At 48.1% G+C, this 14954-nt stretch overlaps 1 protein-coding gene across 1 annotated transcript in view; it reads left to right on the top strand.

Annotated features, from left to right (window-relative positions):
* Positions 1–13453, top strand: part of rbm22 (RNA binding motif protein 22) — a 26904-nt gene extending 13451 nt beyond the window's left edge. Inside the window, exons 4-11 of the mRNA XM_043703096.1 lie at positions 2191–2323; positions 3121–3221; positions 3892–4064; positions 5066–5266; positions 6596–6760; positions 8960–9051; positions 10740–10874; positions 11710–13453. Of these exons, the coding sequence (XP_043559031.1) occupies positions 2191–2323; positions 3121–3221; positions 3892–4064; positions 5066–5266; positions 6596–6760; positions 8960–9051; positions 10740–10874; positions 11710–11843 (1134 nt within the window). The 3' untranslated portion in view covers positions 11844–13453. The remainder of the gene's footprint in view (positions 1–2190; positions 2324–3120; positions 3222–3891; positions 4065–5065; positions 5267–6595; positions 6761–8959; positions 9052–10739; positions 10875–11709) is intronic.
* The last annotated feature ends 1501 nt before the right edge of the window (positions 13454–14954 follow it).

Genomic DNA, 14954 nt, shown 5'->3' on the forward strand with positions numbered 1-14954 from the left:
CTGGTAGGTATAGGGAATGCTGGATGACTAAAGAAATTGAGGGTTTGGTTCAGAAAAAGAAGGAAGCATATGTCAGGTACAGACAGGATAGATCGAGTGAATCCTTAGAGTATAAAGGAAGTAGGAGTATACTTAAGAGGGAAATCAGGAGGGCAAAAAAGGGGACATGAGATAGCTTTGGCAAATAGAATTAAGGAGAATCCAAAAGGTTTTTACAAATATATTAAGGACAAAAGGGTAACTAGGGAGAGAATAGGGCCCCTCAAAGATCAACAAGGCGGCCTTTGTCTGGAGCCACAGAAAATGGGGAAGATAATAAATGAATATTTTACATCAGTATTTACTGTGGGAAAGGATATGGAAGATATCGACTGTAGGGAAATAGATGGTGACATCTTGCAAAATGTCCAGATTACAGAGGAGGAAGTGCTGGATGTCTTGAAAGGGTTAAAAGTGGATAAATCCCCAGGACCTGATCAGGTGTACCCGAGACCTCTGTGGGAAGCTAGAGAAGTGATTGCTGGGCCTCTTGCTGAGATATTTGTATCATCGATAGTCACAGGTGAGGTGCTAGAAGACTGGAGGTTGGCAAACATGGTGCCACTGTTTAAGAAGGGCGGTAAAAGACAAGCCAGGGGACTATAGACCGGTGAGCCTGACCTCAGTCTAATTCTGCTCACTAGCCCAGCTCTTTAACACCTCAAGTAAAAGACAAAAGAACTGCGGATGCTGTAAATCAGAAACAAAAACAGAAATTACTGAACAGGTCTGGCAGCCTCTGTGGCGGGAAACCAGAGTTAACATTTCGGATCCAATTGTGAGGAAGGGTCACCAGACCTGAAACGTTAACTCTGATCTCTCTGCCAGACCTGCTGAGCTTTTCCAGCAATTTCTGTTTTTGTTTCTTTAACACTTCTGCACCTTGGTGAACTTCACTTCTCATCTGAAGCTGTTTCTGAGCTCTGCTTCTGTACCAGCTTTCTTTCTTGCCTGTTTGTGTGAAGAATCTATCTCCATTCTGTCCCAAATATGCAAACCTTATCCTTCCCTGTGTCCCATCTAAGTGTGATGTCTCCCCCTGCTGTCAGCTTTGTGCTGTACCGCCTGCTCCTGGGGCTTTGTTCATTTTGTATGTACTTATATGATTTAATTATGAGATTGTCAGTTTTGAAAACAAATGTCAGTGGACTGAGTGTGTAACAAATCTCTGCAGCGGTGTGTGCCTCTAGTCACTGGGTGCAGTGCAGGGGATGCAACACCACCTCAGCTTGTCTGAAAGGGTCGTCTGAATAAATATTGTGCAGGTTTGAAGTGGCTCCACAAGGTGGCAGTACCACCCTAGTCAGTCTCAGAGTGAATGTTCCTGGCCAACATTCGCTATTGGTCTGGCAACATTTCTGTTTTATAATTCTCCTTTTTGTTTTCAAATCCTTCCATGGTTCCACCCTCCCTAGCTCTATAACCTCCTTCAGTCCCATCATCCTCAGATCTTTGTACTTTTCCAATTCTAGTTTCTTGCATGTCCCTGGGTTTAATGATGCGTTAATGGTGTGGTATGAATTGGATCATGAGGCCCTTCGGCCCCTTCAGCCTGCTCTGCCATTTGGTAAAATCGCGGCTGAGCTGATTGTAACCTCACTTCCACTCGCCTGTTTATCTCTGATACCATTTTCAATCCCTTATCAATCAAGATTCAGTCGAATTCAGTCTTAAATATTCTCCAGCCCTGCTGGCCACTGCTGGAGAGAATTCAGTACCCAGTGACCTTCAGAGGGCTATTCTCCTCGTCTTTGTCTTGAGGGGATGTCAATCAATTGGTTGCATACTTCTGATGGTGTTGAGAACATCTGGGTTGGTATAGAACCAAAGGTGGCATGAGGAAGTTTGACTTTCATGCAGCTGGGATTAGGATTGGGATTGTGGGCAAGGCAGGTTCAGTCGAAGCTTACAGAAAGGAACTTGATAAAAATCTGAAACGATAAATAGTGCATTGTCACATGGAATAGGCGCGTGGGACTAAATGAGTCAGTCTTACAGAGAACTAGCATGGAAATGTTGAGCCAAATGGCCTACTTTGGGCTTAACTGTTCTATGATAAGGTGATTAGGACGCCATAAAAGGAACGCTCAGGATCATTGCAGTTTTACTAATACTTCAATTGTGAGTTGCATCCATATTTTTCCCCTTCAGATCTGTTCCCGGCCTTTCACTGTCTTCCGCTGGTGTCCCGGAGCTCGGATGCGTTTTAAGAAAACGGAGGTGTGCCAGACGTGCAGCAAGCTGAAGAACGTGTGCCAGACCTGCCTGCTGGACCTGGAATACGGTACGTACCCGAGAGTTCAGGAGTGTATGTTACAGACTGGGGCCTGTGAGGTGAGGTGCTCAGAATACTTCACCCCTAAAGCAGAAACTGCTGCAGGTGCACCCGACAGGATGATGACCCCATGGGGTGTGCGCGGTTGTCATTTATTGCTCTGATTGTCTTAATTTGCCACTTCAGAGGGCTGCTGATAGTCAGCTATGGGATTGGAATCGTGCAAGTGTTCAGTCCAGGAAAGGACAACCCAGTTTACTTCCCGAATGGATGTTATTCAGCCACTTCAGTTTCTACAACAAATCTGACTGTACACTTTAATTGAGATCAGCTTTTGTAAATTGATTTCTGAAGATCAGAAAGATTTACTTTTGTACTTAGACCTTCTCTGGAACTTCAATTATTTTTGAAAATCTGTTCTTAAACAGCTAATATCAGTTGAGTGCGGCAATGTCTAGAGGTAGTGTCTGTGTGGGCCTTGCACTTCTCATTTTAATTGATCTTACCTGGGTCAGAAACAGATGGACCCCAGCGCCTTGAACAGTGGGGCAAGTTTGAGTAGGTGAATGGGCTATTTCTGTTCTTCAAGGTGCTTTGATATGAGTGTTCAAGCTGGTGAACTGTATCCCCAGAGGAGCCTAGAATATGCCTGGTTGACTCCTTGAACTGTACTGTTTGTTTTGCATTGACTGTGAACTCAAAAGGGTTTCATCTTGCTATGAAGGTGGTTACTCTGGAGTGAATCTGCATTTAGGTGATGTTGAATCTGATGAATTCTGACTCCTTGCTTGCCCTGCCTCTGTTAGGTTTGCCCATCCAGGTCCGTGATGCAGGAATATCACTCAAGGATGAGATGCCAAAGTCTGACGTCAATAAGGAGTACTACACACAGAACATGGAGCGAGAGGTAACTTTTGTCTTTTAACCACACAGAAGGAGCCTGTTGGGCCCATCGTGCCCTCACCAGCTCCCTGGACAAGCTGTACCATTGCTCCCTTCTGCCCCACCCTTTTCCCAGAACCCCGCAAGGTTTCCTCTCCCAAGAATCTGTCCAAGTTTGATGTTGGTATACCTCGTACTTGTTGTGTGTCCCTGTGCTACAACTGAGTGGCTTGCGAGGTTGTGTAAGAGGTAATTAAGAGTCAGCCATAGGCCTGGAGTCTCACGTAGAGCAGATTGGGTCAAGGTGATCGGTTTCCTTCCCTAAAGAGCATTTGGGAAACAGATGGTTTTTATGACAATCAACAACAGTCTCATGATCACAATTACTGAGGCTAGCTTTCAATTCCAGCTTTTCTTAATTGGATTTACTCTTTATTGCCAGAGTGGTGATTGGTGGGCAGGGGGAGAGAGAGAGAGTGTGTAGGCTGACGAGTTCAAGATTGGGATTGAGGTTCTTTCCTTGACCTAAAGGAGCATCGGTTACAGAACCGAGGAAAGTAGGTGAAGTTACATCTCAGTCGCTGTGAGCTAATGGAACAGCTGAGAAGGCTTGATGGGCCAAATGGCCCGCCTCCTGTTTGGTGTCCTCAGTTGCAGCACTGGTCATTAGGATGACGTTTCTGCTGTCTCTGCAGATCCAGAACTCAGATGGGACGAGACCTGTGGGTGCTCTGGGCAAGGCCACCAGCTCCAGTGACATGCTGCTGAAATTAGCCAGGACCACACCGTACTACAAACGCAACCGACCGCACATCTGCTCCTTCTGGGTCAAGGGAGAATGCAAGCGAGGGGAGGAGTGCCCCTACAGGTAAGGGAGGCAGCGCTGTGGACACTCAAACTCTTAGCTCTTTTGGCCGAAAGTTCATGGATTGGAATCCCACTCCAGAGGTGAGTGGCAGAGTGAGGCAGGAGTCGGAATGCAGTATGGAGGGTGTGGGAGGAGTGGGGATTCGTATTACTCCGCCTTTCAGTTGCAGTATGATCCTGAGGCAGCACCTTCCTGTCCAGATGGAAGTAAAATGTCCCCTGTTTTACAGAAGAGCAAAGTTGTTCTTCCTGGTGTCTTGTCTGATATTTCTCCTCCGCTAAAATCACGGCACGCACTCTGGATGTTTGTCCATTCCTTTATGCCGAAGCTTACTGTGCTCAAATCGGATGCCTCATCCCCTGCATTTTTAACAAGAAAAATAATCTCATGCCAGAAACACTTCATTGACAGCAGCTCACTTTGAGTAATTCTGTGATGTTGTGAAAGACACAAATCTATCTGTCCTAATCAAATCCCCCCTTCCATCTATCCAACAGCCATTCCTGATTCTGATTGAACCCATTCCTTAATGGTAGGCATGAGAAAAAAGAGCAGGAGTGGGCCATTTGGCCCATCACACCTGCTTCCAGATTTAACAGAATTACTGAACCTGTCCTAATTCTACTCACCTTCCCTATCTCTTCATGCTCTTGGAGCCCATCAAATCCATTAGCTACTGTCTTCATCAAACTCAGTGATTTACCTTGACAGTGTCGGGGTAAGGGATTTCAAAGAGACTCAATCCTGTGAGGTTTTCTTCTCCTGTCAGTCCTCTGCCCCGTTATCCCGAGATTAGGCTTCCTAGTTTTATACTACCCACTATACCAAGCCCACTAACAGTGTTTGATGTCTGAACAGGATTCGCCTGCCATTCCTTTGAACATAAGGTCCATTCTACTCGATTCCCACCTATAGAGCAACCATCACATCCCTTAACTCTGTCAGCAGTGTAGCTGATTACATTGATCTGACTTTGATTGGTGATATTCATCAAATTCCAGGCATGAAAAGCCGACTGACCCGGATGATCCTTTGGCTGATCAGAACATCAAGGATCGTTACTATGGCATTAACGACCCAGTGGCTGACAAGTTGCTGAAACGGGCAGCGACCATGCCCAGGTTGGACCCGCCAGAGGACAAGTCCATCACAACTCTGTATGTGGGAGGTCTCGGGGAGCAGATCTCAGAGACAGAGCTACGGTAAACTCTCACCACTCTTCAACATTACTCATGGCCTGCGGTGATACTGGCCAAATACAGCAGTGTGTGGTTTCTTTAAACACATTTTTTTGTTTGGTTCGGCCTTGGCTTTGCTTCCTTCCTGCTGGACCTACTTCCCAGTCTTTTTGAGGGCAGCGGGTGGTCTCTGTCGCACCCATTTCCAGTGTGGTACAGTGGTCAATGTGCTGTGCTCTGAGTCGCACCTTCATGGGTTCAAGTCCCACAGACAGCCTTGAAACCACATAAGGTAAACCAGGGCCCCATCTGCTGATGCAGCCGGATGTGAAAGTCTAGTATTGTCCCTGGTCTGGCATGCATGAGGAATATGGCGTGTGGTACTGGGGCGGCATGGTGGCTCAATGGCTAGCACTGCTGCCTTACACCTAGGTTCGATTCCACCCTCGGGTGACTGTGTGTGTGGAGTTTGCACATTCTCCCTGTGTCTGCGTGGGTTTCCTCCAGGTGCTCTGGTTTCCTCCTACAGATGGGCTGGTTTGGCCATGCTAAATTGCTTATCGTGTTCAGGGATGTGTAGGTTAGATGTTTTAGTGAGGGGTAAATATAGGATAGGGGAATGGGTCTGGGTGAGTAGCTCTTTGGAGGGTCAGTGTGGACTGGTTGGGCTGAAGGGCCTGTTTCCACACTGTAGAGATTCTAGGATTCTATGAGCTGAATATCCTGGCTGCAGGGATATCCCGGCTGCAGGGGAAATACTAGTGACAGCCAGGAGAACTCGATTTATCACCGTCACAAGATGAATGTGTGTTTTAAAAGCAACAGCCAGGACTGCTTCTAAATACTAGTATACCTGGCCCTGATAGATAATTCTGTCTGTATCGATAAGGTAAGTCTGAAGCTAGTCTTATTAAAGCATCCAATCTTTGACTTCCTGTAGCTAATACCGTTGAAATCCCTGTTATCCAGATCCAGGTCCAAGCATCTGGAATTGCCTTCAGAATCCCGGATGCAGGCTGTTTAAGAATTCCAGATGCTTGGGATACAGATAACAGGAACTTCACTCTACCTTATATTCCAAAAGCAGGGGTATTTTCCCATTGTCCATCCTGGCCATCATTTATCTCTAACCAACGTCAACAGAAACCAATGGATTTGCTGATTCACCTCTTTGAAGAATGTCTGATCTTGCTGTGTTCCCAGTGCCTCCTCACCCAGGTTTCAACATTTCAGAAACCCTTCGTTGGGCATGGAAAGGTTTGGGGCATGTTGAGGGGAGCGGATGGTTTTTAAGAGCAGCTTCCTTCCAGTATGTGTAACCCGCTGCATTTGTTTTTTTCATGGGGACTAAAGGAATCATTTTTATCAGTTTGGAGAGATTCGTTCCATTACTGTGGTCCAGCGGCAGCAGTGTGCGTTCATCCAGTTTGCCACCAGGCAGTCCTCGGAGCTGGCAGCTGAGAAATCGTTTAACAAGCTCATCATCAACGGGCGGAGGCTGAATGTTAAATGGGGCAGGTGAGTGTATGAGCAAGGCATGTCACCGGGCACGGCTCTCTCCTGAAGCTTGGTGGGGGGGGGGGGGGGCGGTATTGAAATGCTGGAGATTTTGGTGGATCAAAACAGGGTGTTCTTTTCCTCTGGTTGGGGTATGGGAACGCTGGGAATGAGGGTGGGAGCAAATGCAAAAATGTCAAGGATGAAGAGGAAATGAGGGTGAAATCTGATTCTGTGCGTTTTCTGGGGTGAGTGTGAAAGTGCTCTGGATATAAGCTGTTCAGCTTGGGGCCTCTGAGCCAGCAACAAACTGGGAGTGTGTACGTTCCAAACCCCTGTGATTGCATTGTGTGTTTCCTTGCTGATAACGTTCTTTAGGGAAAGAACCTGCCATCCTTATCTCTACGTGTAACTCCTGACCTACAGCTAATGCGGTTGATTCTGAGTTGTAGGGATGGACAGTACATAGTCATTGAGTCCATTTAGAGTCATACTACAGCACAGAAACAGACTCTTTGGTTCCCAAAATTAAACTATTCCCACCTGCCTGTGTTTGATACATCTTTCTGCAAACCTTTCCTTTTCGTGAACTTATCCAAATATCTCTTAAACATTGAAACTGTACCTGCATTCACCACTTCCTCTGCAGTTCTTCCCACACACTGACCACTCCCCGTGTAAGTCGCTCTTCCTGTGCTTTTTCAAATCTTTCTCCTCTCGCCTTAAAAATACACCCTCCAACTTTGGCCTCCCCCACCTTAGGGAAAAGACCTTGGCTAATAACCCTATCCATCCCCCTCGTTCCTTTATAAACTTATATAAGGTCGCTCCTCAACCTCATGCGCTCCAGTGGAATACATCCCAACCTATTTCTATAACTCAAAGCCTCCTTTCCTGGCAACTTGCCGGTAAATCTTTTCTGAACCCTGTCCAGTTTAATAATATCCTTCCGATAATTTCCAGTCAAGATGGCAGCGGAGTGAGGCGCTCCAATCAAAGCTTCTTTCCTTCTCTTTTGTTTCCTTCTCTTTTGACCCCTCTTCTAGTCCCTTGGTGGGTCCTGGCCTGCTCTCCCTGCACCGTGCGGTAGGGCCTGGCCTGCTCTCCCTGCACCGTGCGGTAGGGCCTGGCCTGCTCTCCCAGCACCGTGCGGTAGGGCCTGGCCTGCTCTCCCAACACCGTGCGGTATGGCCTGGCCTGCTCTCCCAGCACCGTGCGGTAGGGCCTGGCCTGCTCTCCCAACACCGTGCGGTATGGCCTGGCCTGCTCTCCCAACACCGTGCGGTAGGGCTTGGCCTGCTCTCCCAGCACCGTGCGGTAGGGCTTGGCCTGCTCTCTCAGCACCATGTGGTAGGGCCTGGCCTGCTCTCCCAACACCGTGCGGTATGGCCTGGCCTGCTCTCCCAGCACCGTGCGGTATGGCCTGGCCTGCTCTCCCAGCACCGTGCGGTAGGGCCTGGCCTGCTCTCCCAACACCGTGCGGTATGGCCTGGCCTGCTCTCCCAACACCGTGCGGTAGGGCTTGGCCTGCTCTCCCAGCACCGTGCGGTAGGGCTTGGCCTGCTCTCTCAGCACCATGTGGTAGGGCCTGGCCTGCTCTCCCAACACCGTGCGGTATGGCCTGGCCTGCTCTCCCAGCACCGTGCGGTAGGGCCTGACCTGCTCTCCCAGCACCGTGCGGTAGGGCCTGGCCTGCTCTCCCAGCACCTTTCCAGTCAAGATGGCAGCGGAGTGAGGCGCTCCAATCAAAGCTTCTTTCCTTCTCTTTTGTTTCCTTCTCTTTTGACCCCTCTTCTAGTCCCTTGGTGGGGCCTGGCCTGCTCTCCCAGCACCGTGCGGTAGGGCCTGGCCTGCTCTCCCAGCAGTTTGTGGCAGCTGTCAGCCTGATGCTGGACTACCCAGGGATGCCCACATCCTGTGAACTTTCTTTTTAAGAATTGCATCCTTTGTGATGGAACTGTCGTTCCTCAGTTAGCGCTCTCGAGTAGTGATTCTGTGAACAGAAAAGGCCTTGGGTTCGGAGCTGCCTCTTTCACATATGCACAAGAAGTCTGGTACATGTCGCTGAGCTGCTTGCGGGAGTGTCAGTGTGTTCTTGCAGACTCGGTGTTTCACCAACTGTGCCACAAGGCGTGTTCTTGCACTCGTGTGCTTGTTCCTTCTCTCTGCGGCAGGGGAATGTTTGTGCCTGTATTGATTCCAGTTCTCGTTGAACTATAGATCACAAGCTGCCAGAGGGAAAGAGAAAGAGAAGGACTCCTGTGTTTCCGAGTCAGGAATGAAGTTGGAGCCTGTTCCAGGGCTGCCCGGTGGTAAGTCAGTGACAGATTTCTCCTCTTATCTCATTGATAGTGACACACTTGTTATTTCTGCTCTCCCTTTATTATACAAAACTACTTTGCAAGCAGGTGTTCATATGGAGTGGAGTACTGGGTTGAAATGTGCTAAATCCCCACAGAATCGCATCCTAAGTGTGCTTTATTCTGACCACAGCTGGTCTCTGGTGTCAGCTAAAATTAAAAGTAATTTTTAATATATTCAAAGTAATTGTACTGACCTTAAAAGTGTTCTTTGTCCCCAACAAAGATGCCTTCCAACCCAGCCAGATCAGAAACCAGGGCAATCCAATTCTGCAAATTGGGAGATATAATTTTCTAAAAATGTACTCTTTCTGAATATCACTGTACAGGCCTCAAACAGAACCAACAGTCTATCCAGAGAAAAGCTTGTTGGCAGATTATTCAGGGTTATTCAGTGAAGCTTCAGGGTGGATTTAGGGAGGCAGGAGGCCCCCGGTAATTTGAAGTTATTAGGGAGGATGGAATTGAACCCGGGTCCCTGGCACTGAGAGGCAACAGTGCTGACTACTGGGCGACTATGCTGTGCCAATTTGGCTTGTCTATTTGCACAGAGGGGAGGATCGGTAACCTGTAGTCACCACCATAAATTGTGTGGCAAAATAAATGGGGACAATGAGGAAAATTGGTTTTCATTCACATTAGGAGAAAGTGAGGACTGCAGATGCTGGAGATCAGAGCTGAAAAATGTGTTGCTGGAAAAGCTCAGCAGGTCAGGCAGCATCCAAGGAGCAGGAGAATCGACGTTTCGGGCATAAGCCCTTCATCAGGAATCTTCCTGAAGAAGGGCTTATGCCCGATTCTCCTGCTCCTTGGATGCTGCCTGACCTGCTGCGCTTTTCCAGCAACACATTTTTCAGCTTTCATTCACATTAATCAGGGATTGTACTGCAAGGGTCTTGGAGTCATGTATCATAGAAACCTTCGGAATCGGTGGTCACCATCAAAATGGTCTCATCTGCGTGTAGCAAATCAAATCCATTGGGGCAAGCGAGCAGCTTCTCATCATGTACTGTTTATGATGACTGAAGCGATCAGTCTGTGGGAGGCAGGTTCTTCCACAAGTGCCGCGTGCAAAGTGGTTATCAGATACTGTCATGAGTGGCTGATTTTGGTGTTAGTGCCTGTTCATAGGCATTGCTGCCCTGTGACACATTCTGGGCCACAATGTCGCCATGTCCTTGCTGTGGGCTCTGAAGTGTAAGAATTGGTGTTTAACTCCTTGGTGGCACTATTGCATGCGGCGTTGACTCAGAGCTTTGGACCCCTGCCTGGTTATCTGAAATCAGTTCCCTCAGCTACTGCTCTGGCCTGTGGTCTGAACAATTAATTATGCTCCTGAAGAGGACCAGTTTGCGGGATTATTGAGGAGCAAGGATCCAAAAGCTTTTGAGTGTGGAGAATAAATTGAACAGCTCTTTGAAAAAGCTGACAGGGTCACAATGGCCCCGTTGACCTCTGCCTGAGCTGTCAGATTCTGTCTTTCTGCTTTGTGTTTTTAGTTTCTCTAGTATGTCTGATGATGAGGGGAAGGGGTGAAGGGCTGTTTCAGTAGCTTCACGGCTGGAAGCTGTGATCTTTATGCTCAGCCGAACCACTACCTTATTTGTCTGTTTTCTGTTCTTCCCCCACCCCCCTTGAAGCCTTGCCTCCGCCCCCGCCAACCATTGAAGAGGAGACTCCCACCAATTTCTTCAACCTTCCGCCCAGTGCTCCGCCCGCCGTGGTGAACCTATCCCTGCCTCCTCCACCTGGCCTCGCACCACCTCCACCACCAGGTAATCCGGCTTTGCAGCTGCTGTTCTCGTGCTATAGCTGTCTCACTGTGTGAGGGACCGGGAATCAGCATTGTATCCACTGCAGCGTGGGTCTTGTGGGGTTAGGGAGGCAGTTAGATTGCGGGGAGGGTGGGGCAGTGATATGTTGCTAGATTTGCTGATTCTCACACCCAGTTTGTGAGAGGTGATGTGTTTAAGATGGTCATTCAGTTTAACCTTGAGTAATTGTGGTAATGACAGTGGGTCTAGGGTGTTTGGGGGGGGAGGTGGGGTGGGTGGAGGGAGATAGAGGGGATTGAGAAAGTTTGGGGAGGGTTGAGACATTGAGGGAAGGCAAGTGGAGCATAGGGCATGAGGGAGTCAAAAGATGGGACACCAAGAGATAACCTTGCTGGGAGTAGGGAGGGAAGTAGAGGGTGTTCATGGTATGTTAAGAATATCATTTAGATTCATAGGTGAAGGGCATTGCTAATTCAGTCCCTTGAGCATTTATAAAGAGAGACTGGAAAGATTAGTAGGTTGGAAACGGCCCCAAAATACCAGGTTCTGTCAATAGGTGTATTATCAGGAAATGTATTAGTGTCTAGTTTCATAACTTCAGTGACTGACTGAGGATCAATTATAATGTGGAGTGAATGGCTGGAGAGTGTAGGTTTCCTCGACTAGGGAAGGTTGTTGACTTTTGTTCTGTTCGGTTGTGTACTGACTGCACTGTGCTGTTATACGACGTAGTAATGTGGGATCTGTGCTGATCCTCAGCAGGACTGTACAGTGTGCCTCCCACCTTCACGCTGTCCTTGTATCAATGACTCCTGTGTTTTTGTTTTCTCCCTAGGGTTTGGAGCCACCTTGTTCCATGGCATGCCCCCCCCACCACCACCCTTCCTGCGGGCTCCAGGCCCTATCCATTACCCGTCGCAGGACCCTCAGCGAATGGGTGCCCACACAAACAAACCGAGTAACGCCTAATGCCAGACCGACTTCGCTTCGACTGCTCCTCGCTGTCAGCCATCGACACCAACCCAGCTGGAGTTTTGGGAAACTTGCATTCTCGAGCATCTCTTTTCTTTTGAGAAAAATCATCCCGGATCCATTCCAGCCGTTTTTTTTTAAGGGTTTAAGCATTTGTTTTATTGCTGTCCCATCATAGCAGTGAGCAGTATGAGTAGGTTCTCTCTGTTACCTCTTTATTGATCAGGCAGGGTTGGGATTAGCTTCTGACCCTTGTTGTTGAATAGCACAGTTCTTGTCTCCTCCCTTTCCCCCTCCCACGGTGAAGGGTTACTGGGTGCTCTGTGCGGATAGAGGCCTGAAGCATGCCTGGCTGGATTGTGAATTGGGTGTCTTGTCTTCTCTTTCCTCCACCTAGCCCCCTTGCTGCCCCTCTTTCCCCCCCCCCCCAACAAAACTTGGCATATAGCATGTGACCTGTGTTATACCCACCTCAAATCCCACTCTCAGCAGTTCCACTGTTTACCCTGTGGGACACGATATCCCCACACTGTCACCGACACACACAAGACAGCAGCGGAGGTAGTCCAGTGGGGTCTGTACCCTTGGGATTTACAGTGGGGTGGGGGATGGGGGGGGAAGCTGTCTGATTCCTGGAGGGAGTGCGTCCACATGGACTGTGACTACATGACGCTGTGAGAGTGCACACAGCCATGACTGAGGGCACGAATTGAAGTTCTTTTTCCCCTGTATCCTCCTGGTAATTTTGGATCCTCTGCCCTATCCCCACATTCATCCAGGGCTATTCTGAAACTCAACGCTGTATTGTCTTGGTTAAAAGATGTCTGTGCTACTTTGTTTGTTGGGAAGGTGCTCAAGGTGAAAGGTTATTGTGCAGGAGAATGGCAGCCATTGCATTAATTGTTCATCAAGAGCTGTTTGTGTGAATGGTTCCCAGTGACTCTGCCTGCAGACACTCTGTGAGGTACTGAAGCCACTGACTCACCACCACCTGACAGCACTCCCAGCTGCTGAAATGAGATAAAAATGCAGCAGTTCCCCACTCCTGCCCTGCTCCGAAAACCCATCCCCAAATGTCCAGCCGTGAGCCGTGGTGATGAACTAACCATCCAACTTTGAGGAGTGGTGGGGTTCCAGAATTGTGTCTGGGTGTACTTGCTCATATTTTCACAGCAGGATTGAAGGGCTCGATTGGGACAGGGTAACCTCTCTGCACATCCCAGGCCCATTGCAGTGAACCCTGCTTTCCCTGATGAGGGGCAGACGGGTCTCTGTGACTCCCCTGGATAAAGTCTCCCAGGGGAGTAAAAGAAGCTTAACGTGCAGTGGGAATACTCATTCCCAAGGTGTCTCAGCACAACCTGACCCCACCTTTCCTTTGTAAATGTAGAGTCCTGTTTGATTTTGATGTCCCAGAATGCTTGTTGCAGCAGTTCAGGTTTATTAGCCTTTAAGTACTCTGCAGACTGCTATGGGGGAACAGTATGCCTGGCCCCTCACTGTGGGGTTTGTGGAGGGTGAGGAATCCGTCACTCATAAAACTGCAGGTAGAGAACCATGAACCCTGTCAGTCCGTTCAAATCCATAAAGGCTCATCTTTTTTAGAAGTAATTTGTGCGTCTGGTTTATTGAATACTGTCAAAGGTTATCTGATCAGCCATGATCTCATTGTGAATGGGCTGAATGGCCTACTTCTGGACTGTCTGATATACTTTCATAGGTGTGCTTAGGTGCAATGTCTGAAGGTTACAGCACAGAAACAGCCCCTTAAGCCCAACCAGTCCATGTCAAACATAATCCCAAACTAAACTAGTCCCACCTGCCTGCTCCTGGCCCATATCCCTCCAAACCTTTCCTATCCATGACCTTATCCAAACGTCTCTTAAATGTTGTAACTGTTCCCACATCCACCACTTCCTCAGGAAGTTCATTCCACATGCGAGCCATCCTCTGTGTAAAGGACAACTATCATTAACTCTATCTGTACCTCTCATTATTTTATGAACTCCTATCAGGTCACCTCCTATGCTCCTGTGGAAAAAGTCCCAGCCTTTCTTTGTAACTCAAACCTTCCATACCCAGAAACATCCTGGTAAATCTCTTCTGAACCTCTCCAGCATATTAATATCCTTCCTATAACTGGGCGACCAGAACTGGATGCAGGATTCCAGAAGAAACCTTACAATCTCGACATAACTTCCCAACTCCTCCACTCAAAGGACTGAGCAATGAAGGTGAGCATGCCAAATGTCTTTTTAATCATCCTGTCTCTCTGTGATGCAAACTTCAAAGAATTATATACCTGTATCCCCAACTCCCCCCTGTTCTGCAACATTACCCAGGGCCCTACCGTTAATTGTACAAGCCCTGTCCTTGTTTGTTTCACCAAAATGCAATACCTTGCGTTTATCTAGATTGAACCCCATCTGCCATGTTTCAGCCCATTTGATCAAAGTCCTTTTGTAATCTTAGCAAACCTGTTTGCAATACCACCAATTTTGGTGTCATCCACAAACTTGTAACCATGCCTTCTATAATCTCATAGGCTGGAGCTGCTTTCCCTGGAGCGTCAGAGGCTGAGGGGTCACCTTTATAGAGGTTTATAAATTCATGACGAGCATGGATAGGATAAATAGACAAAGTCTTTTCCATGGGGTGGGGGAGTCCAGAACTAGAAGGCATAGGTTTAGGGTGAGTGGGGAAAGATGTAAAAGAAATCTTACATAGAACATAGAAAAGTCCAGCGCAGAACAGGCCCTTTGGCCCACGATGTTGTTCCGAGGTTTAATCCTAATGTAAAATATAATAACTTAATCTACGCACCCCTCAACTCACTGCTATCCACGTGCATGTCCAGCAGTTGCTTAAATGTCCCCAATGACTCTGCTTCCACCACCACAGCTGGCAACGCATTCCATGCATTCGCAACTCTGCACAAAGAACCTACCTCCGACGTCTCCTTTCTACCTTCCTCCTAATATCTTCAAACTATGACTCCTCAAACCAGTCAAATCTACCCTGGGGAAAAGTCTCTGGCTATTGACTCTATCTATACCAATCATTATTTTGTATACAGAAATCCTGCCAAGTTAGGCGTCTGCTAGCGAG

Source organism: Chiloscyllium plagiosum, chromosome 14, assembly GCF_004010195.1.
Source record: "Chiloscyllium plagiosum isolate BGI_BamShark_2017 chromosome 14, ASM401019v2, whole genome shotgun sequence".
Lineage (NCBI taxonomy): Eukaryota > Metazoa > Chordata > Chondrichthyes > Orectolobiformes > Hemiscylliidae > Chiloscyllium > Chiloscyllium plagiosum.